At 31.0% G+C, this 24349-nt stretch overlaps 2 protein-coding genes across 6 annotated transcripts in view; one reads left to right on the forward strand and one right to left on the reverse strand.

The window, feature by feature from the left end:
• Window positions 1–458: 458 nt before the first annotated feature.
• Window positions 459–22282, reverse strand: LOC134687261 (E3 ubiquitin-protein ligase Mdm2-like). 4 transcript variants are annotated; one of them, XM_063547411.1, is made up of 11 exons: window positions 22168–22282; window positions 21132–21178; window positions 17386–17571; window positions 12267–12341; window positions 11458–11591; window positions 9938–10049; window positions 9170–9296; window positions 8868–8920; window positions 6293–6505; window positions 3377–3457; window positions 459–2087 (listed from the first exon to the last, which is right to left on the reverse strand). In XM_063547411.1, exons 2-11 carry the CDS (start codon window positions 21162–21164, stop codon window positions 1377–1379), a joined length of 1725 nt encoding a protein of 574 aa, XP_063403481.1. In that variant the 5' UTR covers window positions 21165–21178; window positions 22168–22282; the 3' UTR covers window positions 459–1376. The 4 variants fall into 4 exon arrangements, with proteins under 4 accessions (XP_063403481.1, XP_063403479.1, XP_063403482.1 ...); XM_063547409.1 differs by having other exon boundaries at window positions 22150–22231; XM_063547412.1 differs by lacking the exon at window positions 22168–22282 and adding an exon at window positions 21829–21895.
• LOC134687263 (uncharacterized) overlaps window positions 22267–24349 on the forward strand; it is a 38115-nt gene continuing 36032 nt past the window's right edge. For both annotated transcript variants that reach the window (XM_063547413.1, XM_063547415.1), the window contains exon 1: window positions 22267–22383. The gene's annotated coding sequence lies outside the window, so the exon portion shown is untranslated. The remainder of the gene's footprint in view (window positions 22384–24349) is intronic.

Raw genomic sequence — 24349 nt, forward strand, 5'->3', positions numbered from 1 at the left:
GTTTACTTTACAATTTCCTTCAATCCAGTCTATTTGTAACCTTCGTTTCTAAAGGCTTTTCAATTATTTTTTTATAGAAAACTAAAATCCTTGAATTTAAAAACCCACGAGCATGTAAATATTGTTCAAACCACGAAAATTGATACCCATGAATTAAAGTACTTTAACAGTAGTTGAGTTTTTGATACTGGCTATATCATGTGGAATATCAAGACGAGCCAGTTAGAGCGAGTTAAGATATTCAACATGATATAGTCAGTATCAAAAATGAAACTACCTATTATTCTATTTAACTGTAATTATGACGTCACACAATGTATTGCCTAGTATTTTCAGTGATACAGCCAGTACGTTGATACTCGAAAATATTAGGGAGTAAGATCAAAGGGAAAATATACGAATTACCGATAAAATGTTTTATAGTAAAATGTGAATAAATGGTTTGACATTACTTTTTGGAAGATTTTGTATTAAATTATGCAATAAATAATACATTGGTTTAATTGCACATTAAACTTTGAAATTGATGAGTGTACATATATCTGTGCAAATACTTATTGAATGAAAATTGTAATGGTAGAAATTGTTAATTGTAAAATATCCAGAGGATGCTACAGTGCTGAATGATTTGTCTATGCAGTATACATTGGAGAACACATTAACATAAATAATATGACAATTATGCTTCAAATTCATGAAATTAATGTTTTAATCATGTGTAATAGACAGAGATTGCTATTACACATGTAACATGATCCAATAATAGCTGCCATATGAAGACACAAAAATAAATATGATTAGTACTTAAATTAAATAACAGCACATAAAAATAAATAATACAAGCCAGTGAAACACAAACATAATAAATATGTGAGTAATAAGGTAAAAAAAATATAGATTAATACATACATACAATGACATAACTTGATTGATAAAAAAAACAAAATGCTGAGATTTTAACAATGCACTACAGTATGTTTTATACATCTAACCATACTTTATCATAGGCTCTAAGGGCCATTCAAAACCAATGTTATGGCATCTTTTGAATTCAAATTGGCTAGATAATTGTCTAATTTAGATAAATATTTTTTAATAGTTTAAAAATTCCATTATAAAAAATTATTGCTTTAATGAATATTAAAAATATCTCAGGAAGGTTGTTTCCAATGCCTTAAAATATTGAAAATCTGATGTTTTTTTAATCATTTCATTGGCAAGTTCACTGAAGCCTAAGAAACAGATAATAATTCAAATAAAGGCAAAGTTTTCTATGGTTATATGTATATAAATGATCACTATTATTAATAATTCTTTCATGGCAGTGCAATTTACAAAATGATTAACAATATGGCCAGTAATACATATATAAATATTTAAGCAAAATAGTTTTTAATGATCTTTTGAATAGGTCGTCTACAAAGGGGGCATGGTTTTGAAAGTCTTTTCAGTCGCTTGGCACATCTATAACAGCAGACTTGATGTCCAGTGCAGCCATGAACAATGCTGGCAGTTTTAGGCCGGCTGAAACAAATACAGCACAGACCGAGTTGTGATTGAGAATTTCCAATTTCCTTTAAGTTTGAACTTTTCTCAAGTTTCAGATCTTTTTGAGGTTTGTCAAAATTATCATTTTTATTGGATATTATTCCTTCATCTTTATTTTTTGCCGATGCTGTTGTTTGAAAGTTTAACAAAGTTCTATATGATCCTAACGTGGAAGAATTTTCTATCAATGACGAATATGATTTCAGTTTATTTTCAGCTAAATTTTCTTGACTAGATTGCTGACTGGACACAGTGCTTATTCCAGAGTCCTCTTCATCGGCTATTAAATCCTTGTCCGATTCCAATTCTATCGATGTAAGACGGTCTCTTGAAGAACGACGTTGAACTTTTGAAGGGATGTGTGAAATGTCACTACATTCCGAAGAAGATAATAGTGCCTGATCTTTCGAGTTAATTTTTTCCAGCCGCCTCTTTCGTGTTGTCTCTGGTAACCAGTTTGGACGTACTTTTTTACAATGTACGCAGTGACCATGTAAAGGAGAGTTTTTCGTTTCACATTCTGTACACGTCCATTTATCCTGTAATTAGAAGATTTTGTCAGGATATGTTCAACAGTATTTTTCCCCAAATTGACCATTCATTTTCCTCAGAGTTCAGTATTTTTGAGATTCTACTTCTTTTTTTTTTTAAATGAAAAGGCACACAATGTTTAAATTTTGTGTCCCCATAACCCTGTCACATTTTTGCAACTTTCCCAAGTCAGGAGCCTCTGGCCTTTGTTAATCTTGAATCATTTTTGATTTTAGTTTCTTGTGTATAATTCAGAGTTTAGTATGATGCCATTATCACTAAACAAGTATACATATTTGTTAAGGGGTCAGCTTCGGGACGCCTCCGGTTGTTGGAGTTTCTTGCTGCATTGAAGACCCATTGGTGGACTTTGGATGTTGTCTGCTCTATGATCCAGTTGTTGTCTCTTTGACACGTTCCCCATTTCCATTCTCAATTTTACATAATCATACACTTTAAAATTTAACATGAAATCTTTGGGATATTAATTAAGTTAAAGTATGACCATGATGACTGAATACTATAAATTCAGAAGTTATTGCATGCATTTGTTATTGCCATTTTGTCATATTAGACTAAAATGCAATTTTGATTTTTGAGATATTCAGAAAAATTCAGTTTCATTCATTAAAAAATATTCAAATTGTGAGTTTTAATTATTGCAATTGTCATGATTAAAAATAACTCTGCCACATTTTTCGCATTTAGAAATACTGACAAATGAAAGGACCTACAACAGACGATTGTAACACTTTATGCCACAAGTATTTATTTCTTATCCATCGAAATACCTTTTAAATGTTTTAAAAACAAATGAATAGATTTTTTTTCTTAAAGTTTCATATCAATATACAATATAAAATTCAAATATGTATAATTTTTTGGAGATCAAGGAATAAATCATAGTTTTTAGCAATATTTACATTTTTGGAGCGCTGCCAGAATAATGTTTCTCCTCACTAGTGAAATATCTGTTTTCAGAAAAGGACTGGTTGAAATTTAATTATGAACCTAATCTTGATGTCTTAGTTATTTCCTTTTGCGACGTCCTGCAAAAATGTGAACGAACCTCATGATATGACGTTAATATCTACAAAAATGTTTAAAAAGGAAGGAAAATAAAACAATTAGACAAACAGAGCCTTGAACTGTATAACCCTTGTTTTACCATATTTCTCTGCTCTCAACAATTAAATTCAAATATTAAAAAGCTCAGCATGCCTTGTGCTTTAAATATAAAAATCTAACTGTCTCTAGTGGAGAAATATTATTAATCCAATATCTAACATTAACTTACCCCATCTGATAATTCTGAATCACTTGAATCAGAATCACCCCAGAATTCCATATCACTATCACCACATATTATCACTACATTCTGAAAAGTACGAAAACAAATTCACTTGTTGAAATTTTTAAGAAAATACATATGCAATATAAAGCCTAATTCAATGATTTTGCTAGAGACTCGTTATTTTAACCATTTACAAAAATATATATAGAGTATTATTGTAATTTTGCATTCATTTGCATATGCATACCAAGGTATCCACTTCAGGGACTCTATCGAAATAATTCACACAGGCGTTGGTTCACTAAATGGAGTTTAATTAACAAAAATATTTTTTTGATCATGCAAAATTGACTTAAGCCTTCAAAATTCTAGTTTAAACCCTCACCCAAATCATCTGTGGTACCTCACTGTATTTTTTTTTTTCATGTCTGTTTTGTGTTTAACAGTTCAAACATTGGAAATTTCCAGCAAGCTTTGTTAAAGATTTCTAAAACTTATTCCCATTTTATGAAACACATTCAAAGGGAGATAATACATAATAATTCTACAACACTCCAATTTTGTCTTAGTAATAAATTGCCCATTTAAACGGGGAGATTTTTTAATATTGACAGATCTGAAAGACATTGTAATCTTTGTAATGCTAATGAACTCAATTACTAATTCAAATGTACCTTTTTCAACAATGTTAGAGCTAAATTTTTACCTTTAGATATATGTAAAAACCCAAATGTTTTAAAATTTAAAGAATTGATAAATACATCAGATTTATTCACACTTACTGGAATAGCAAAATTTTGTAAAAGTGTTGTTAAAACCTTTTAATACATGTTCTTAATCATGTTACTATATTTTGTACTTCCTGTCAAATATCTGTATTAATTATATATATTCTTTTATTGCACCTTTGTTAACCATGTTCTAATGTAAATATGTAAATATGTTCATACTTTTATAGTTTGTTAAAAAATGTTGTACTAACATACCCCATGTGGGGGCTTTAGTGAAATAAAATGTCTTATGTCTTATGTCAAAATACAATTTATTCAATGTGTTTACTTTAATATTCTGTGCTGTTTTAAAGACATACAGTATCCTTTTGCTATCAAATAAATTTTATAAGGAACTACAGTATGTGGTTATATCTGTTTGATGGCTGAAAAGTAACTTCAATTTCCCTTTGAAAGCTTATAGCAGTTAAATTTAAGCTTTATAACAAAATATGATAGTGCTGATAACCACATCACTAAATTTTGACCCTTTCAGGATCTGGGAATTCTTTTTTCGAATTTCTAAATGTCAGAATTTAAATTTATTTAAATTTAGGGACCTCCTAATTTCACGTTTTTAAGTCCAGAATTTCAGGATCAGAACGCCTCCTATTTAAGAAATAATTGATGCCAGCTATACTTTATTGTAGTTTTAACATGGGTAGGCATTATATTCGTGATTATTTTTGCCAGAGCGATAGCGAGGGCTAAAATAACACGAATATAATGCCTACCCATGTTAAAACTAAAATAAAGTATAGCTGGCATCAATTATTTCGATTCTGATTCGGACAATTACGGTAATTTCTATGTTCGCTGTGTATAAGTGTACGATCTTCGTGTAGGCTCTTCCATCAACCTCGCTGTCGATTTTTATCCAACTAGTTTAAACCAGTTAAAATTTCGCAAAGTTGTAGGTTTCTAAAATTCAAAATTGAAACAGAAATTAACAAATTAATTTATCAGCCTAACTAAAACAATATTTGAGTCACAATATAACCTTTTTCTAACTATTTTCCTTTGAGGTCAATTTCTGACACGCACATTTTCAAGTCAGTTGTCAATGGCGGTGGACGCACAAGGAGAATCGGGTAGGTCTTTATTTTACTAAATTAATCGTAAATATTTCGCCGGTTAATAGTGTAGCATTGGTAAATATGTTTATATTTGATAGAGGATTCCTTGATAAAGTTGTGCTGACATTTGAGACTTGGAAGGAGGGGCCCTTTGACAGAGATCCATTTATACTTGCGGTGGCTAGTAGCCTACACCTTGTAAAGTTGATCAAAGGGCACGCCTTTGTGCATCTGACGATTTCAAATGCTGTATTACATGATGATTAAAATAAATACTGGGTGACAAACTTGTTGCATTTGTAAAATGGATTGGAAACCTTGGTGGTATATTGGTAATTACGCCTATTTTTTTTCATAGGAGAATGGGGTTCGATTCTCTGCTAGGGTCAATTCATTTTATTAGAAATATATGAAACAATTTTGTCATTCAGTACAACAGTAATAATAACCTATACTTTATTTTATATTTTATATTTTATCGTCGGAACAAATGTTTCAATGAAATTATTCTATACAATGACATGCCTTTTTAAAAGGAGAGATGAAACGTGTTTTTTAGAGGGAGGGGTTTTGAAGTTAGAACAGCCAACATGAACGATGCGGTATCTAGGTCAAATATGTCAATTACGAATTGTAACACATTGTTTTCATTGTAAAAGTATAAGTAACAAAATGTGTATCATTTTAGTGTTTGAAAGTGGTTTAATTTAAAGAAATACATTAAATGCATATCAATTTGACGAAATTTATTTTTCTGCCGTAGTCAATATACGCATGTGCAAACTAATTTTATTGGATAATAAAGTATGGTTTCTTTACAAAGCTAAAGAAGCACGTCATATTAGAATCCCCTTTTTAGATCTAGCATATATGGAAAATGCAAAATCTTCAAAAAGGGTTACAAATTATAGATAATCATTCTAAATCATTACTTTACGAACTTTAAGTTTAGTTAAGCTAGTGATATACATGATATATAAGATTTTAAAAGGGACAGACCCTTTCATAATCTTATATATCAGTAGCTTATGACTTTAAGATTAAGTGATGCAAGTTAACTTCATAAAACTTACAGTATCTGAGATTCCTGATACACTGGCTGTGCTGGATATAATATCATCCTCATCTGAACAGACTTCATACTCGAATGAGATTCTGTCAGCATCAACCTCTACAGATATAACATCCTCAGTACCATTGGTTTCAACCTCTACACCTATAACTTCCTCATCATTGTAAGCATCTAACTCTATGGCTATTATATCTGGTTCTGAATTGTCCCTTTCCTATAATTGAATATACATGTTTCATGGTTAAATATGTTTCATGAGGTTTAATTAAGAATTGAATGCTTCTTATAGGGTTGTAAAAGCGTTGACCGAAGTACATTTTGTATGAAGCGCTTCATTCTAAAAATGTACGCACGGTCAACGCTTTTACAACCCTAAAAAGTTACAAAAAGAAGCATTCAATACTTATAATTACATTTTTTAGCTAGGGTTATAAAAACACAATTTTCATGAAGTTAAATTTGTAAATTCACCTGTGCACTTTATTGTGGGACCTCGTGTCATCATGAATGAAATGTTATTGTCTCATGCAACTGCTTACGGAATAACATGTGATGTGCAATTAGCCAATAAGAATAACGTATTATAATGAAACATACATCTAATGTAATTATTGTTAAAATGTTTTAGCAGTTCTTATTTTTTGGTGGATGAATATGGGGATTTTAACTTTCAGCAAGAATGAAAATTTACAGTATTAATGGTTTCTCTACCAACTCTGTATTGATAAGGTTAAATCTAAAAAGACTTAACCTCAAAAAGTATGCTTTCAAGTTATAGGTTTAACAACAAACATTTGAGTTGAAGGCCATTAACTTTGACCTTTACTTGTTTACCTTTTACACATTATTACTTGGATGGAAAAGAGTTTTCTCATGATCATTGGCACTCATACCAAATCTTCTAATTTCTGTATACTGAAATGTTTCATTTTTTTTTATTTATCAGTCAGGGGCGTTACTGAAACAAGTTATTTTTTTTAATTACTTAAATAAGTATTTTTTTATTTTAAAACTAATAAAATTATTTAATAGAGTTATTTTAATTTTCAATAGAAATTTACACTGAATGTAGTTTTCATGATTTTAAACAACATTTTATATCATAAAATAAAGAATTTATCAGATTGGAGAGGTGTAAAGAGATAAGTACCGATTATCAGGTTATCTGCATGTTGATATCGTAAAATATCAGCTGCGAGACATGATATGAAGCTTTTTGTCGAGTGAGCGTAGCGAATGAGATCAAAAAGCCTTCATATAATGCCAAGCAGCTGATATTTTACAATATCAATATGCAGATAATCTGATAATCGATTTATCGGGCTATATTTGCGTGTTTCGGAAGTGTTTTCTTTGTTTCGCCAGCACACAAAAGATGACTTGATAAGTTCGGGTCAAAGTTATTAACGTCGGTTCAAACATTATGACGTCGCTGATAAGTCCGGGTCAAAGTTATTAAGGCCGGGTCAACGTATTTGACGTCACAAAGACATGATACGGAATAATATTAAGAGCTGAACAGAGTGATATAGACAGAGGGACGACCGATAAAGGGTTACTTTGAAAATAATGACAAAAATATTACCTGAGTAAGTTATTTTAAACATTTTAAAAAAATTTAGCAATAACACCTATCTAAGGCACAAATTTAATTGATTTAGGTTACAAATTATAAATAACTTCGGGTCTTAATTAATTCACAATGACTTTCTATTTATATCAGTCTACCTTCAAGATTTTAAAGGAAAATGATAATTTAATAGTCCCAAGAGTCCAATCTTTGACCCAGAAGCGTCGGTATGAAAGATAAGTGCGTCGGAAAGTTAATTAGTGTTTCAGAAGAATTAGTTTTTATATATCATGGGAAAAATAACCAGATAACTGCGAAAATTATTTAAAGCTAGTAAAATCTGTATTCTTGGACACATATAAAAATAATATTCAGAAAAATAACTTATATAAGTTATATTTAAATTAGCATCGTTTTCAACATTACTTGTATAGGTAATTTTAATTGTTACTCGTTTAAGTAATGCCCCTGACTGTTTATCTGCTGGACAGTCAACTATGTTTAAATCTTGTAGTTTATTTCAAGAAAAGGTCAGGGCAAATGAATTCTGGAATGTGTCCATAGGGCACAGATGATACTCCAACTTGCATATAATTCTTTAAAGAATCATTACTCAGGAATGGTAGAAGTGATGCTACCCAAATTTTTACATGATCTGGGTTTTGTGGTAATAAGTATTATGCATAAGTTTCATAACATTTGTTCGAGGCATATGCATTCTATAGTTAGAGAACAGAAACAAAATCTCAGCAATTATTCCATTTGTAAAAGGATAGTACAACTCTAGAACTGTAAAAGTGATGCCATCAAAATTTCAATCACCATAAAACAATCACCTGTTACAAGGCTGTTGATACAGCGAGTCGAGAATGGCTAGGCTTCAATTCTAACAGGGTTTGGATTAAACAAGCTGGACTGCACATATATTATCATTGTCTCAACCATCAGTAAATTTATCTTTGGATTTATTTACAAAAAAACATGTAACTTTGTGATTTTTACTTACAGAAACCCATCTATGTCTTCTCCTGCCAGTAGGTGCAGCTGACAAATTTTGTGCTAAAATGAATAGAAATACATATATTAAGTCTACTCTAAAACAAGGATGCACATGCTGTCATGCTAAACAAACCTAACTCAATGTAGACAACATCTTGCCAATGCTGAAACATGTCAAAAGCTTAACAAATTTGTAACAACATTTCATTTCGAGTTGTTGCCAATTTATTTATTTTTTTATACAAACTAACGTTACAATGCAAATAGTCTTTTTTTCATAATAAATAAATATATTCTTTTCATGTTTACCTCTGTGGGCACTTGTGTCTGATGTTTGACCGTGGGAATTATTCTGTCCATTCTGCTGTTCCCCTGTCTGTGTACTGGGACTATGTACGAGTATGTCAATCAACTTTGGACAAGAAACAGTCACTATCTGAAAATAAACAATTTTTTTCTTCATATAGTTCTGATGAGAATAACCATGATAACTAAATTAAGAGTGTGGAACTAAAACAGTTAGCAATTTTTCAAGTTTTAAAGGGGCATTACTCTAGACCAGTACTGATTCACTGGCATATCTGCATAATGTGATTTAAAGCATTGTGTATGAGTTTCATAAAATTTGGTTGCTGAAAATAAACATTTTGCAATGTTCCAAGTTATAAATGGGCATGATTTGTGAAACTGTTAGTGACATACTACCAAAACTCTGAAACTGTATAAATACTGAAATTATTGTGACATTTTTATTTTTGCGAAAAATGCAACAGGGTTATAATAATAAGATAATCCTAGCTACTAAAAGTCACATTTTGAAATATTTTATCAATCAAACAGGATTTTTCTGAATATATCCCAAAAATTAAAATTGCATTTTAAAAAGTCTCAAATGAAATTATCACAATAATAAATGCATCCAATAATTTCTGAAATTACAGTACTGTACTTGATTTTACCATTGCCAAAACATGAACAATGGGTGCATGAACAAAATTATAGATATTTTAGGTTGCCACAGCCATAGAATTTTTAAACCAATCCAAGATCCATAAATCAATTTAAATTAAAAATTACCTGTTTTACTTGATTTGATGAATTATTTCTTTTCTTTGGTCTAGCGACTAATTGTTCTTTCTTAACTGTACATGAGTCAGGCAATTGGTCGCAGTTGGCATCTATCAATTTCCTGAAAATACAGACATAAAATTATAAAGCATTATAGAGATTCATAAGTTCAGATAAAGATTATCAACCCTCTCCATTGCTCTTCCTGTCTAGATAATCAGTTTATAGTTAGATCCATTTCTAAAAGTTGATAGGGGAATAAATCATTTTGACAATATTACAGAAATTTAAAAAACAATCAATCAATCATTCTTATTCACATCCTTTGGTCTTCCATTTTTTAGCAATAAACGTATTGTTACCATTCATCTTCATATTTAAATACTGAAGAAACAGGAAGTGGCACACGATTCCTTGCAATGCATTTTTATATAAATGCAGTCTTCACATTCCTCTTTTAGATATGTTTATCATGTTTATCCCTGCTGCAAGACTTATCATATAAAATTGCTGTCACTTCCATTTTCACTTTTCTATCTCCCAAACACAGATAAACAAAAAAGTACACCTTTATAAATTAGTAAATATAAAAAAGAAAATGTGGTATGATTGCCAATGAGACAACTATCAACAAAAGAATATTCCTTCAGACATATCCAATAGGTATACAAATAATAAATAGCAAATTATAATGTTTTTAACAAAATAAACAATAATTAACTATTAAACAATAAATAGGTGATCATGAAATTTGGTATAGCAGTCAACTCACTACAGTACATGCACCAGTGCAAGGTGAATTGGTGCTACCATATCTCCGTACTGTAAATAGTTCAATTTTCGCAGCAGTTTAAATTTTGTTGTAAGACTTGAAACTCGAAAATAAAATGACAGCAAAAATTTGTAGGAAACATTATTCATAAGATAAGACCACATAAGTATATGAATAGGCTATGAAGAGCATCAACTCGAGCAAGCAGATATCACGGATATTGTTATGATAACAGCCCTCGTGACAAATATGTTAATGACACATGTCACCAGTTATAAAAGTATAACCTCGTTGAATCTGCTACACAGATTAAATAGATCAAATGATCGATTAATTAGCATTAGTCCTGACATCATTTAATTCACTCTTAAATAGGTTTTCTTTTCTGTTATTGTGTACGTGTTTTTTACAAGCAGACAAGACACACATTTTAATCTTTTTTAACAGTAATTAACTGAAAACAAAAGGTTTCTGATTGATTTTATCACTTGATATACATTACATGTAAAGCTGTTCACTTATATCCCTCATATAAAAAATATGTATATAGGCCAAAGGGAAATCGTGAATTCATAACGGCGTAAATTCAGATTGTGGTCATAAAATGTGAAATAAAGACGGCGCAAAAATTTCCCAGTTAACAGTAACATGAATCCAGCCCAGGGAAGAACAAAAATTTGCTTCCATTTACTGATCTAACATTGTTCGGCTTATATATTTGGATGATTTATATATAATTATATAGACCAATACTTACGTTGCTTCTGTGAAGGTAAACTTTTCAACTCCAAATACTTTTCCCAGAGGATCTTTTTTACAGAACACTATACTAGGGTCATTTGGATTATACAACTGTCTGCTACCAATGTAATCCTTCAGATAACTACAGACCTTCAATTTATAGATTAACAGGTTGTAATTACTACATATTCAAACATAAATAACATCAGAATTAAAAGATCAACACTGCAGACTCAGAATTCAATGCAACAGAGTCTTCAACTGTTCAACACAGCAAGACAATGTGAATGATGTGCTCTTTTATGGTAAACATGCCAGATTATGAGATATGATCTCAAGACTTATTAATGTGATTGCAAAAATTATGTGAAGGAAAATCACTGCTAAAATTATGAATGCAAGTTTTTGATATATATATATATCAAACCTAATATGATTGCATGTTTCAAATTCATAAAAATATGACTATAAATTTCTTCATTTACCATGTTTACAGTATTCAAATATGTAGATTGTAATAATTTTATGAAGATAAAACACTACTGAAAATATGAATGAGAGTTTTTACACTTCAAGTTCATATGTGATTCTTCCAGCGGGAAGTCAAAATCTGCTGCTTTTCAGAAGGCAGTTTTTTTCAGGACCCCCCAGTGACCCACCCAGACAATTGTAATTGAGAATTATAGTGCATTATAGTGTGAAAAGTTGCTCTGATGCCCTTCGCCCATGTATTATCAATACAATGTGCCTTCCACCCCCCCCCTACATTTTTTTCTGGAATAGCCCTAACATCAAAACAATTCTGAACTCAAAAGAATTACTTACCTCTTTCCTGGTTAATACTTCCCATGACGCACCTACTTGTTTAAGTATGTCAAGAAATTCACGTCTTGGTCTTACCTACAAATATAAAACACACATCAGTCATGATTTTTGCTCAATATATATCTCCTATGTGTACAAGTTCTACTTTTAAATAAAAATAACAAATTGGTAATCAGTCAGAGCTCAGACATAAACAAGTCAATTTCTGTTTTTGACTTAAGAAGTCTAAACATGTTATATTTATAAATACAACCAGATGCTCCGCAGGGCATAGCTTTATACGACCCCAGAGGTTGAACCCTTAACGGTTGGGGCAAGTATGGACACAACATTCAAGCTGGATTCAGCTCTAAATTTGGATTGTGATTAAATAGTTGAAACAGCATAGGTTTCTGACACAGAATGAATATGTTCTAATGAACTTAAAATTTTTGTTTTCTCTTAGAGCAATTCACTATGCTGTTGAATATTAATCCTCTCAAAAAAATGTTTGAAGAAATTTTCTTTTTATTTATGAAATTTCAAATGAGAACCAGATGCTCCGCAGGGCGTAGCTTTATACGACCGCAGAGGTTGAACCCTGAACGGTTGGGGCAAGTATGGACACAACATTCAAGCTGGATTCAGCTCTAAATTTGGATTGTGATTAAATAGTTGACACAGCATAGGTTTCTGACACAGAATGAATGTGTTCTAATGAACTTAAAATTTTTGTTTTCTCTTAGAGCAATTCACTATGCTGTTGAATATTAAACCTCTCAAAAAAATGTTTGAAGAAATTTTCTTTTTATTTATGAAATTTCAAATGAGAAAAATTGAACCCAATTTTTTAATCACATCCCCCTTTCCCTTATTCCAAAACTAATCTCAATTAAAATATTCTAATGGAGTTTGCAACAATAACTACTCATTTAAATACATCATAAAATATTAAGATGTAAAAAAACTGCTTGTTATCACTGAATGGTAAAGATCATTTAAATTTATCAGTTGGTAGTAAAAAGTGAATATACATTGTATATTGTATATAACAAAGATTTAAGTTGATTCTGGACAAAGAAAGATAACTCCAATTAAAAAAAATTCTTGCAATGAGATATTTCTTGCTTACTATTCTAGACAAAGAAAGATAACTCTAATTTAAAAAAAAATTTGCTATTTCACAATATTGTGAAATTAGATATTTCTTGCCATTGCACAATACTGTGCAATTGAAAAGACTGCAGTGCTATTGCACAATACTTAATATAATAATTTTAGATCCTGATTTGGACCAACTTGAAAACTGGGCCCATAGTCAAAAATCTAAGTACATGTTTAGATTCAGCATATCAAAGAGGCCCAAGAATTTAATTTTTGTTAAAATCAACTTAGTTTAATTATGGACCCTTTGGACCTTAATGTAGGCCTATTTGAAAACGGGACCAAAAATGAAGAATCTACATACACAGTTAGATTTGGCTTATCAACGAACCCCATTTATTCAATTTTTGATGAAATCAAATAAGGTTTAATTTTGGACCCAGATTTGGACCAACTTGAAAACTGGTCCAATAATCAAGAATCTAAGTACATTTTTAGATTCAACAATTACATATCAAAGAACCCAACCGATTCATTTTTTGTCAAAATCAAACTAAGTTTAATTTTGGACCCTTTGGACCTTAATGTAGACCAATTTGAAAACATGACGAAAAGTTAAGAATCTACATACACAGTTAGATTCGGCATATCAAAGAACCCCAATTATTCAATTTTGATGAAATCAAACAAAGTTTAATTTTGGACCCTTTGGGCCCCTTTTTCCTAAACTGTTGGGACCAAAACTCCCAAAATCAATACCAACCTTCCTTTTACGGTCATAAACCTTGTGTTTAAATTTCATAGATTTCTATTTACTTATACTAACGTTATGGTGCAAAAACCAAGAAAAATGCTTATTTGGGTCCCTTTTTGGCCCCTAATTCCTAAACTGTTGGGACCTTTTAACTCCCAAAATCAATACCAACCTTCCTTTTGTGGTCATAAACATTGTGTTTAAATTTCATTGATTTCTATTTACTTAAACCAAAGTTATTGTGCGAAAACCAAGAATAATGCTTATTTGGGCCCTTTTTTGGCCCCTAATTCCTAAACTGTTGAAACCAAAACTCACAAAATCAATCCCAACCTTTCTTTTGTGGTCATGAACCTTGTGTCAAAATTTCATAGATTTCTATTAACTTAAACTAAAGTTATAGTGCGAAAACCAAGAAAATGCTTATTTGGGCCCTTTTTGGCCCCTAATTCCTAAAATGTTGGGACCAAAACTCCCAAAATCAATACCAACCTTCCTTTTATGGTCATATACCTTATGTTAAAATTTCAAAGATTTCTATTCACTTTTACTCAAGTTAGAGTGCGAAAACTAAAAGTATTCGGACGCCGCAGACGACGACGACAACGACGACGCCAACGTGATAGCAATATACGACGAAATTTTTTTCAAAATTTGCGGTCGTATAAAAATTGAACCCAATTTTTTTAATCACATCCCCCTTTCCCTTATTCCAAAACTAATCTCAATTAAAATTTCTGATGGAGTTTGCAACAATAACTACTCATTTAAATACATCATAAAATATTAAGATGTAAAAAAACTGCTTGTGATCACTGAATGGTAAAGATTATTTTAATTTATCAGTTGGTAGTAAAAAGTGAATATACATTGTATATTATATATAACAAAGATTTAAGTTGGTTCTGGACAAAGAAAGATAACTCCAATTAAAAAAAAATCTTGCTATTGCACAATATTGTGCAATTAGATATTTCTTGCTTACTATTCTGGACAAAGAAAGATAACTCTAATTAAAAAAAAAAATTTGCTATTTCACAATATTGTGCAGTTAGATATTTCTTGCCATTGCACAATACTTTGCAATTGAAAAGACTTGCTATTGCACAATACTTAATATAATAATTTTAGATCCTGATTTGGACCAACTTGAAAACTGGGCCCATAATCAAAAATCTAAGTACATGTTTGGATTCAGCATATAAAAGAACCCCAAGATTTCAATTTTTGTTAAAATCAAACTAAGTTTAATTTTCCACCCTTTGGACTTTAATGTAGACCAATATAAAACAGGACCAAAAGTGAAGAATCTACATACACAGTTAGATTTGGCGTATCAATGAACCCCATTTATTCAATTTTTGAAGAAATCAAACAAAGTTTAATTTTGGACCCCGATTTGGACCAACTTGAAAACTGGGCCAATAATCAAGAATCTAAGTACATTTTTAAATTCAGCATATCAAAGAACCCAACCGATTCATTTTTTATCAAAATCAAACTAAGTTTAATTTTGGACCCTTTGAACCTTAATGTAGACCAATTTGAAAACGGGACCAAAAGTTAAGAATCTACATACACAGTTAGATTCGGCATATCAAAAAACCCCAATTATTCAATTTTGATGAAATCAAACAAAGTTTAATTTTGGACCCTTTGGGCCCCTTGTTCCTAAACTGTTGGGACCCAAACTCCCAAAATCAATACCAACCTTCCTTTTATGGTCATAAACCTTGTGTTAAAATTTCATAGATTTCTTTTTACTTATACTAACGTTATGGTGCGAAAACCAAGAAAAATGCTTATTTGGGTCCCTTTTTGACCCTTAATTCCTAAACTGTTGGGACCTAAACTCCCAAAATCAATACCAACCTTTCTTTTGTGGTCATGAACCTTGTGTCAAAATTTCATAGATTTCTATTAACTTAAACTAAAGTTATAGTGCGAAAACCAAGAAAAAGCTTATTTGGGCCCTTTTTGGCCCCTAATTCCTAAAATGTTGGGACCAAAACTCTCAAAATCAATACCAACCTTCCTTTTGTGGTCATAAACCTTGTGTTAAAATTTCATAGATTTCTATTCACTTTTACTAAAGTTAGAGTGCGAAAACTAAAAGTATTCAGACGACGACGACACCGACGCCAACGTGATAGCAATATATGACGAAAAAAATGTCAAATTTTGCGGTCGTATAAAAATGTATGAGTGGGTCTTGGAGTTAACTAATTTTGATAATTTATCGATTTGTAGGAGTCGATATATCATGTTTATGCAACTTTTTGATTCTGGTCAATTACTTCTTGCTTAACAATATTATATTTGACTTAAAAAAGTTGTATTTTGTCTTGCATTAAGGGAGACAAATCCTAAAACTTACACATCTAGACTTCTATGAGTCAAAAGCAGATTCAGACTTATCTACTTTTCTACATTGTCTAGAGGTATAGGGGGAGGGTTGAGATCTCATAAACATGTTTAACCCCGCCACATTTTAGCGCCTGTCCCAAGTCGGGAGCCTCTGGTCTTTTTTAGTCTTGTATTATTTTAATTCTTGTTTCTTGTGTACAATTTTGAATTAAGTATGGCGTTCATTATCACTGAACTAGTTTATATTTGTTTAGGGGCCAGCTGAAGGACGCCTCCCAGTGAGGGAATTTCTTGTTACATTATAGACCTGTTGTTGGTGACCTTCTGCTTTTGTTTTTTCTATGGTCGGGTTGTTGTCTCTTTGATACATTTCTCATATTTCCATTCTCAATTTTATTATTCATGTCTGAGCTCTAACTGGTAATGCTGCTACTGTAGTTTTTCTCTTTTGATTTGTTATTTTTTCAGGAAATTATGCAGTTCAGGATTTTCAGGTAAAACATTGTAAAAGGTCATTCCTGTTGGAGGTTTTGATCGGTAATCGTCTAGTCAGTGATGTAAAGAGACCAGCGAAACTTGTTTATATCTTACCATAGGATAATTGACGACACATTCTTCAGTTGTTATGTAATAGGACTGTAAAGAGACCAGCGAAACTTGTTTATATCTTACCATAGGATAATTGACGACACATTCTTCAGTTGTTATGTAATAGGACTGTAAAGAGACCAGCGAAACTTGTTTATATCTTACCATAGGATAATTGACTACACATTCTTCAGTTGTTATGTAATGGGACTGTAAAGAGACCAGCGAAACTTGTTTATATCTTACCATAGGATAATTGACTACACATTCTTTAGTTGTTATATAATGGGACTGTAAAGAGACCAGCGAAACTTGTTTATATCTTACCATAGGATAATTGACTACACATTCTTCAGTTGTTATGTAATGGGACTCTGTAAGTTGCTTCAAAGTAGATATATTTGATCCTGCAGCTGAACTGTATGCATCAGGAGGCTGTCGTACAATTAGATTTGGATTATTGCACATGTTTACTTGGCTTGATGTTACTCGACTGCTTACAGTGTAATTGTGCTGAAATAAAATTAAATTGATGAAAATAACTAAATTGAATTAATTTAAGCATTCAAATCATGTTCATTAAATACTACATAAAAATTAAACTTAACACATTTTTTTCTCACTCAGGACGAGAAATGTCTTTCTTGTAGCACATGTCCTGAACTTACCATGGTATTTTTTTTTTTGCATTTACTTTTAATTCTTTAACATGTTTAAAATAATATTTATCATTTGTTTACTGTCATGACTGTGGATTCATTAATATTCGTTGGATACCAATTTTCGTGGATTTCGTGGGTACAGGAGAACCACGAATTCAAATGATCAACGAAATACAAATTTTGTAAAGGAATGAGTGTAGACTTTGCCAAAACCACGAAATTAAATATCCACGAATATGTAAGTTTTCCTCAAACCACAAAAATTGGTACCCACGAAAATAAATGAATCTACAGTATATAATAATATAAGAAAATTCATCATTTCTTCCTATAACTTTGTTCTGACTGGTTAAGTCAATTATTTCATCATAACGATTTATAAAACACAATAATGCTTCACTAAGTACTGTTTCTAAACATGCTAAATTTTACATTAACAGATGGCATTCCTTTTTGAATTATTATGTAGTCTTGATATACCCTCTAAAAAAAACTCACTAACGAGAACCGATAATGATTTATGATATAACAGATGCAAACTGTTTTGCCATGACCATGATGACTGTAAAATTTAGAATACCTAAAGTAAAAATATTTTTTTCATCTAACATGTCTAATATACAACTGTATGTACTGTGGCCAAAGAAAATAATTATTGGATTTTTTAACTAACATCTTAGTTTTAAGGATCAAGGTTAAAAACAAATATGCTTTTAATTCTATATACATGTACATCATTATTGTACATGATCATGATGATATATATATTTAACTTCAGTATTACTTCAGCTTACACACAATAATCATTTACATAATCTTAATAATTTAATTTTACATAATACCCTAATATTTATAAAAATAATTTTATCCAATGAATATCTAGCCTATCCCCTTTTCTATTTTGAAAATCTTCCTTATTATATGCAATAGCCTGACATGCCTGATAGCCATGCTAGTTTAAACTTGATATTCATATTTAAAATCTTAAATATGAATTAATTTTTAGCACCCTTCATTCTATTGAATCATAGATAAAAGTCAGAGAAACTCATATTCTGTCGCGCCCTGATATTAATCACTAGTTTTTGTATGTAGCTTTAATTATATTAAAATATAAAAAAAATATTTTCCGATCATGTTATATTTTCCATCCTTTTGCATATAAATTATGTCTTGCCTTATGAAACAGTTTTAAAGCTCACAAAACATTTTCATTTAGTTTATATATGAACACTTAAATGACTTTTTAGTTAAAATTAACAATCTGTTTTTAACAAATTTTCATTAATCCTACACACTGGTCATGCTGGTTGTCTGAAAAAATACATACCTAGTGTATTATTATTCATTCATTGGGTACTATTTTTTAGTGAATTAAGGCTTAGGGTAAAAAACCAATGAATTCATTGTTGTAATTTACAAATCTAAAATAGGATTGTATGCCATGTATGCAGAATTTGTTAAAAGCACAAATCAAAAGCATGCAAGAAAATTGATACTGACAAGAAAATGAAAGAATTTACAGTAAATTGTTGTTATAACTTCAACATCTTTCAACTCATACAATGCAAATGTTTTCTACACTTCAATAATGACAATTTATTATCAGAAGATGTTCACTTTCTATTTTATTTGTAAAGGTAGTGGTGGTCTTTTTAAAAAAAAAATTGGGGCAGGGGGATCTGACTGCTTGTTTCTTTGTCTATTTTTGAGGGGATCTGACGGTGTGGTTCTATGTCTATAACTTTTTTGGAGAGCATGAATGCAGTTTTGATAACGTACAATTATTTGCTGTTGGTCATAAAGACATATACAATGTATACAATCATTTCCTTTCAGTCTTGGGGTAGTTGGGAAATACATATGATGATATTTAATACTTTTTAGTCCTTAGGCCACACCAATTCAATTTCTTGTTCTACGGATTTTTGGACTCCAAAAATTGGGGCAAGCGAGCGATTTGAAAAGTTTAATAAAAAAAATATTTAATTTGCAAATTTTTGAGGCGAAGCTTAAAAAGTAAAGGCGAGCGATTATAATTTTTTTTTGTAAACATAAAATAGTAGGTTTTGACTATCTTGACTATATTAAAACTAGATTTATCACTTGTACATGTACCTTGACATTTCTTTAATTTATGAAGTATTTTTTCACTGTTCAACAAGAAATAATTGAATAATTAAATCTGGTCTATGTATTTGTGACTGACAATGAGACAACTCTCCATCCAATTCATAATCAGGTTCAGAACAACCCCTTAATGTTATGAATATCCCTTTTATGAGGGGTCAAAATAAGTTATAATATATTTTTTTGGTAAAAACACTTTACTGAGTACAGAAGGGCTTATATTTTCCCAAAGAACTATAATATTTGGTATTAAATGGTCAAAACATGTCCAAGAATTTTGTAATATTCCTGGACTTTAACCATGTTAACACATTTACTTTAAAAGTTTAATATTATTGTCAAAGGTTTTGTATAGAAGCACTGTACAAATCCTTAGTATTTCTATTTTCTTTTCTACAACAGTAAACATGGTAAAATTACCCCTTCAAGGCCCTTGTCTGAGGGAGGGTTGGTCCCAACCTGATAATAACAAACATAGGTCAAAGTACGGCCTTTTATACAGAGCTTTGATCAAGACCAACAGCAAGCTATAAGGGACAACAACTTAGTATTGTACACAATTCGAACAGGAAAACCAACGGTCTAAATTATATTTCCAAACGGGAAAATACCAATGAACCACATCAACAAACGATAACTGCTGAACGACAGGTCCCTGAATCAATTTGGACAGGTGCACAAACCTGCAGCGGGTATGACCGTCACCATACATTATAATTGCAGTTGAAGGCAAATCCTTCAGAAGTTGTTTGTACTTTATTTTAACAACGAATTTTTTCGGGAAGGGGGAATATAATAAAAATTAAAAAAATCTGTTTTGAAAAAAATAGGTTTGGGTGGGTCAGTCGAATAAGGAATCAAATTGGTGTGGCCTTACCAGACAAAAAAATTTCCATTCCTCCTGATTTGTCGCGACACTATCTCATCTTGGAAATGAACCAAAAATATGCCAAATAGTCAAAATAATTTCTCTGTAGTGATGTCTTACCTCAATAAGAAAATGACTTCCTATGTAAATTTCCATCGGGCACTATAAATTTTCACTTCACTCTTAATACAAAAATGTACGTCTTTTTCACAGGAGACTAAATGCATAACTGATTTAAAGCGCAATTGTTAACTCGATTCGCATGCGTACTCCAATGCTTGTAATTTTGTTATGTAAATACTTAATCTGTAAGGATTTCATCATCACTATAAATAGGAAAGATAACTCTACAGGAAAACAAAGTAAAAAAAATTGATCAAATTAATCATGTGTGTAACCTGTTTTAATTTTACCTTGTCATGATCTGTTTGGTCTGTCATTGACATTTTCCGTGTAATACCTGTAAAATAAATTACTATGCAGGTCAACTGGTCAAAGGGTCATCAGCATGTCCATCAATTTAATTTTTAATTAAATTTGGCTAATCCTTGAAAGGTCAACATGGTCAAAGGCCTTTCCCCAGAAATTCAAGGTTGTTCAATATATTTTTTTTAAAAAGTTTATATTATCTTCATATAAATTTTAAATTTTAAATTTTAAATAAATACTACTTGTAAAAATGGTAAACTAACAAGTTTCATAACTTTCACAGAAACCATCACCTAACCTTGGAAGTTCATGCATGATCAACCTCAATCTGTATAATTATTTGTAGTGTAAGGGTTTGTGCATAACTATCTATCCTTTTCTTTTCAGTTCTCATATATATAACTTACAGAGAATTGTATTTACAAAAATATAAAAAAAAATAAAAATAAACATAATTAATGTTCTCTATGAATTTCCAACTTTCAACATGTTCAATGAGCAAAAGCTTTTTTTTTCCACAAAAGAATTAGACAGAAAATTAAAAAATTCTATAAAGATCAACTCTACCTGTCATTTTCATTTCTTTTAGTACACAAATCCAATTTTAAATAACCTATTATATAAAATCAGAGACATATAATACATGTAATATATTTCTCTAAATTAATTAAATAAATTCACCAAAAAAATCTGCTAGTGCTGTTCAGGGATCATTCGGTGAAATGGGGTTTATATAATATATTTATTGTTAGACATATAGTACAAGCAGAGACATATATATACACATATGTCTCTGGTACAAGTGATAACAGATGGCATCATGTTTAATTTAAAATCATGTCATTTTCTGATTAGGTTAAACGTGTCTGTGCAAGAAACAGTTGTACATCGTCACAGCTAAGAGAATAAAAAATAAACTGTTTTATCGGCATATTAGACATCTTCCAGTATTAAAAAAAATCATATAATTTATGAAGGACATATATCATAAAATATGTTTACTGTAATTGTTAAGCATACTTCATTCGATTGCAGTGGTGAATCTATCTATTTTTGTAAAGACTAAAGTTTTCCCGAACGTGTCTGAACATGTTTACCTTTTTCCAGCATGTGCTTCCGGTTAACTATATTTAGAATCTTCAAAACGAGATTCCGCGGGAATCTACTTTCATTTTCATTTCAAAAGAGACAAAGTGTAAACAAAGTTGTAATTGTAAATGTGATCATTTATATAAGGTAAAAATGATACAATTTAACAAACACACCACAATAAAATATGAAATGTTAGTACCAAAAAGAGTTTTCACAAATAAGACATCATTGACGGTAAAGTAAATATTATATATATGGAGTTTGAACAGGGGGAGGTGTCATATCTATTAGCATTAGTGGCAAGGTTTCGGTGCAAAATATAGTTGGCATGCATTTTGTGTCCGGACACATGGACACAACGATAAATTACAAATACTGAATACAGTAATTCAGTTTAACATAGATGCTTGATTTAATATAAATGACCACATGTCAAATGACACAATTGAAAATTCAATCAGATTCAATTTTCTTTAATAAATAAATTATACTGCAAATCTCTTTTTGCATTGTTTAGGCACCGGACACATCCATATAGAACACCAATGGCTATACTAATTATTTAAATTTTAAATCATTCCTGGATATAATCAAGATATTGAGTGAATTAATCGTCAATATAATACAATATTATACCCTTATATGAAGTATGAAAAGGGACAAACTTGCATTGGCCAAATTCTTGCAACTTTTATTGTAATGAACTTAAAATACGAAATGCGCATGCGCACGTACAATCTATTAATCCAGGGTACAGGGAAACCACTTGAAGGTGTAGAGCCGACTTTTAAATTGGTCCTCATGACTATTGATAATAAAATCAAATGGCAATGCAACTATTTCAAAGTAAGAATATGTATTATATACCTAGATAATTATCAGATATCTATGCGTATTAGACGTTTCACACTCGCCTGGCGTTAATGTTCATAATTATAGCGAAAAAATGGGGGAAATAAAATATTTATAGCAGTATATGTAGTATAACACTAAATGATATAAAATATTTTAGTATAACACTATTTCAAACTACTATAAATATTTTATTTCCTCCTTTTTTTCCGCTATATTAAAGAAATTGTCAGGCGGCTGCATTTCTGTCAACTGACCTGTATCCTGTGGGTGTTTCACAATTCTCAGTGTTACCTGTGATACTCGCTAGTCCGTTTAATAACCCAGGAATTCCGAAAATGATCCGTTTTCATTATGATTCCTATGCCATCAGACTGATTTCTTAAATAATTTTCCTTTGAAATACGGCAGCAAATTCGTAATTCTAGCTACAATGACCAGGAAGGGCCGTTTAACTAGCTGTGTGTGCTGTCAAATTAACTGACCCATTAATTGTATGGCTTCTCTTGACAGCTTTGGTGTCAAACACGCTAATTACCTTAGCTTTTATAGGTTGTAAATAATTTGTGTATTTCAAATATAAAAAAAATATGTGGTATGCGGATTGCCATATTCGACCGTGCGAGGGCAATAACCCAGCCAAGGTCGTTAAACACCTCCATTTGTTGGATTGCCAATGAGACAATTCTCCACAAGAGACCAAATGACACATAAATTAGGTTACCGTACGGTCTGTAACAATGAGTAAAGCCCATACCGCATAGTCAGCTATAAAAGGCCCCGAAATGACAATTCAAAACAATACAAACGAGAAAAATAATATAACGGCCTAGTGTATGTACGAAAGTTGTTTACAACAATTTGAGTTACTTCTTCTTTTTGTCACCTTTCAAAACAAACTCCTTGGATTTACGTTTATATAATTTGTAAAATAGACTAAACGAATCTAAAACAAATTGAATTTCAAATACATATTACTTTTCATTATTTTTCTACCTTAGTACAATTACAGCGTCTAGAACACCCACATGCTGGATGTCGGCTATGCTTCACATTGGGTGGCGGTTTCGAGCGGAGAAAAACAATCCCGGCAAGTTCAAGTAACAAAATTTCTTTTTTGAGAGTTGCTAGTACCAAATGATATATTGCACGGAAGGAACCAAACCATAATCTGTTTCCTGCAAGCAATAGTAGACGTTTCCAGTGGCCTGTTTTCTCAAACACCTCTCCCTAGTTCTTCAAATGCAAGTTTCAGGAT

The sequence above is a fragment of the Mytilus trossulus genome, chromosome 10, assembly GCF_036588685.1.
Source record: "Mytilus trossulus isolate FHL-02 chromosome 10, PNRI_Mtr1.1.1.hap1, whole genome shotgun sequence".
NCBI lineage: Eukaryota > Metazoa > Mollusca > Bivalvia > Mytilida > Mytilidae > Mytilus > Mytilus trossulus.

What these genes read in the sequence shown, in the direction of transcription:
- LOC134687261 (XM_063547409.1), bottom strand. An exon ending in ACCAAACAGATCATGACAAG is followed by an intron (nt 17,572 to 21,131) that starts GTAAAATTAAAA and finishes ATTTTATTTCAG; the next exon opens with CACAATTACACTGTAAGCAG. An exon ending in TATCAGGAATCTCAGATACT is followed by an intron (nt 3,458 to 6,292) that starts GTAAGTTTTATG and finishes CGTACTTTTCAG; the next exon opens with AATGTAGTGATAATATGTGG.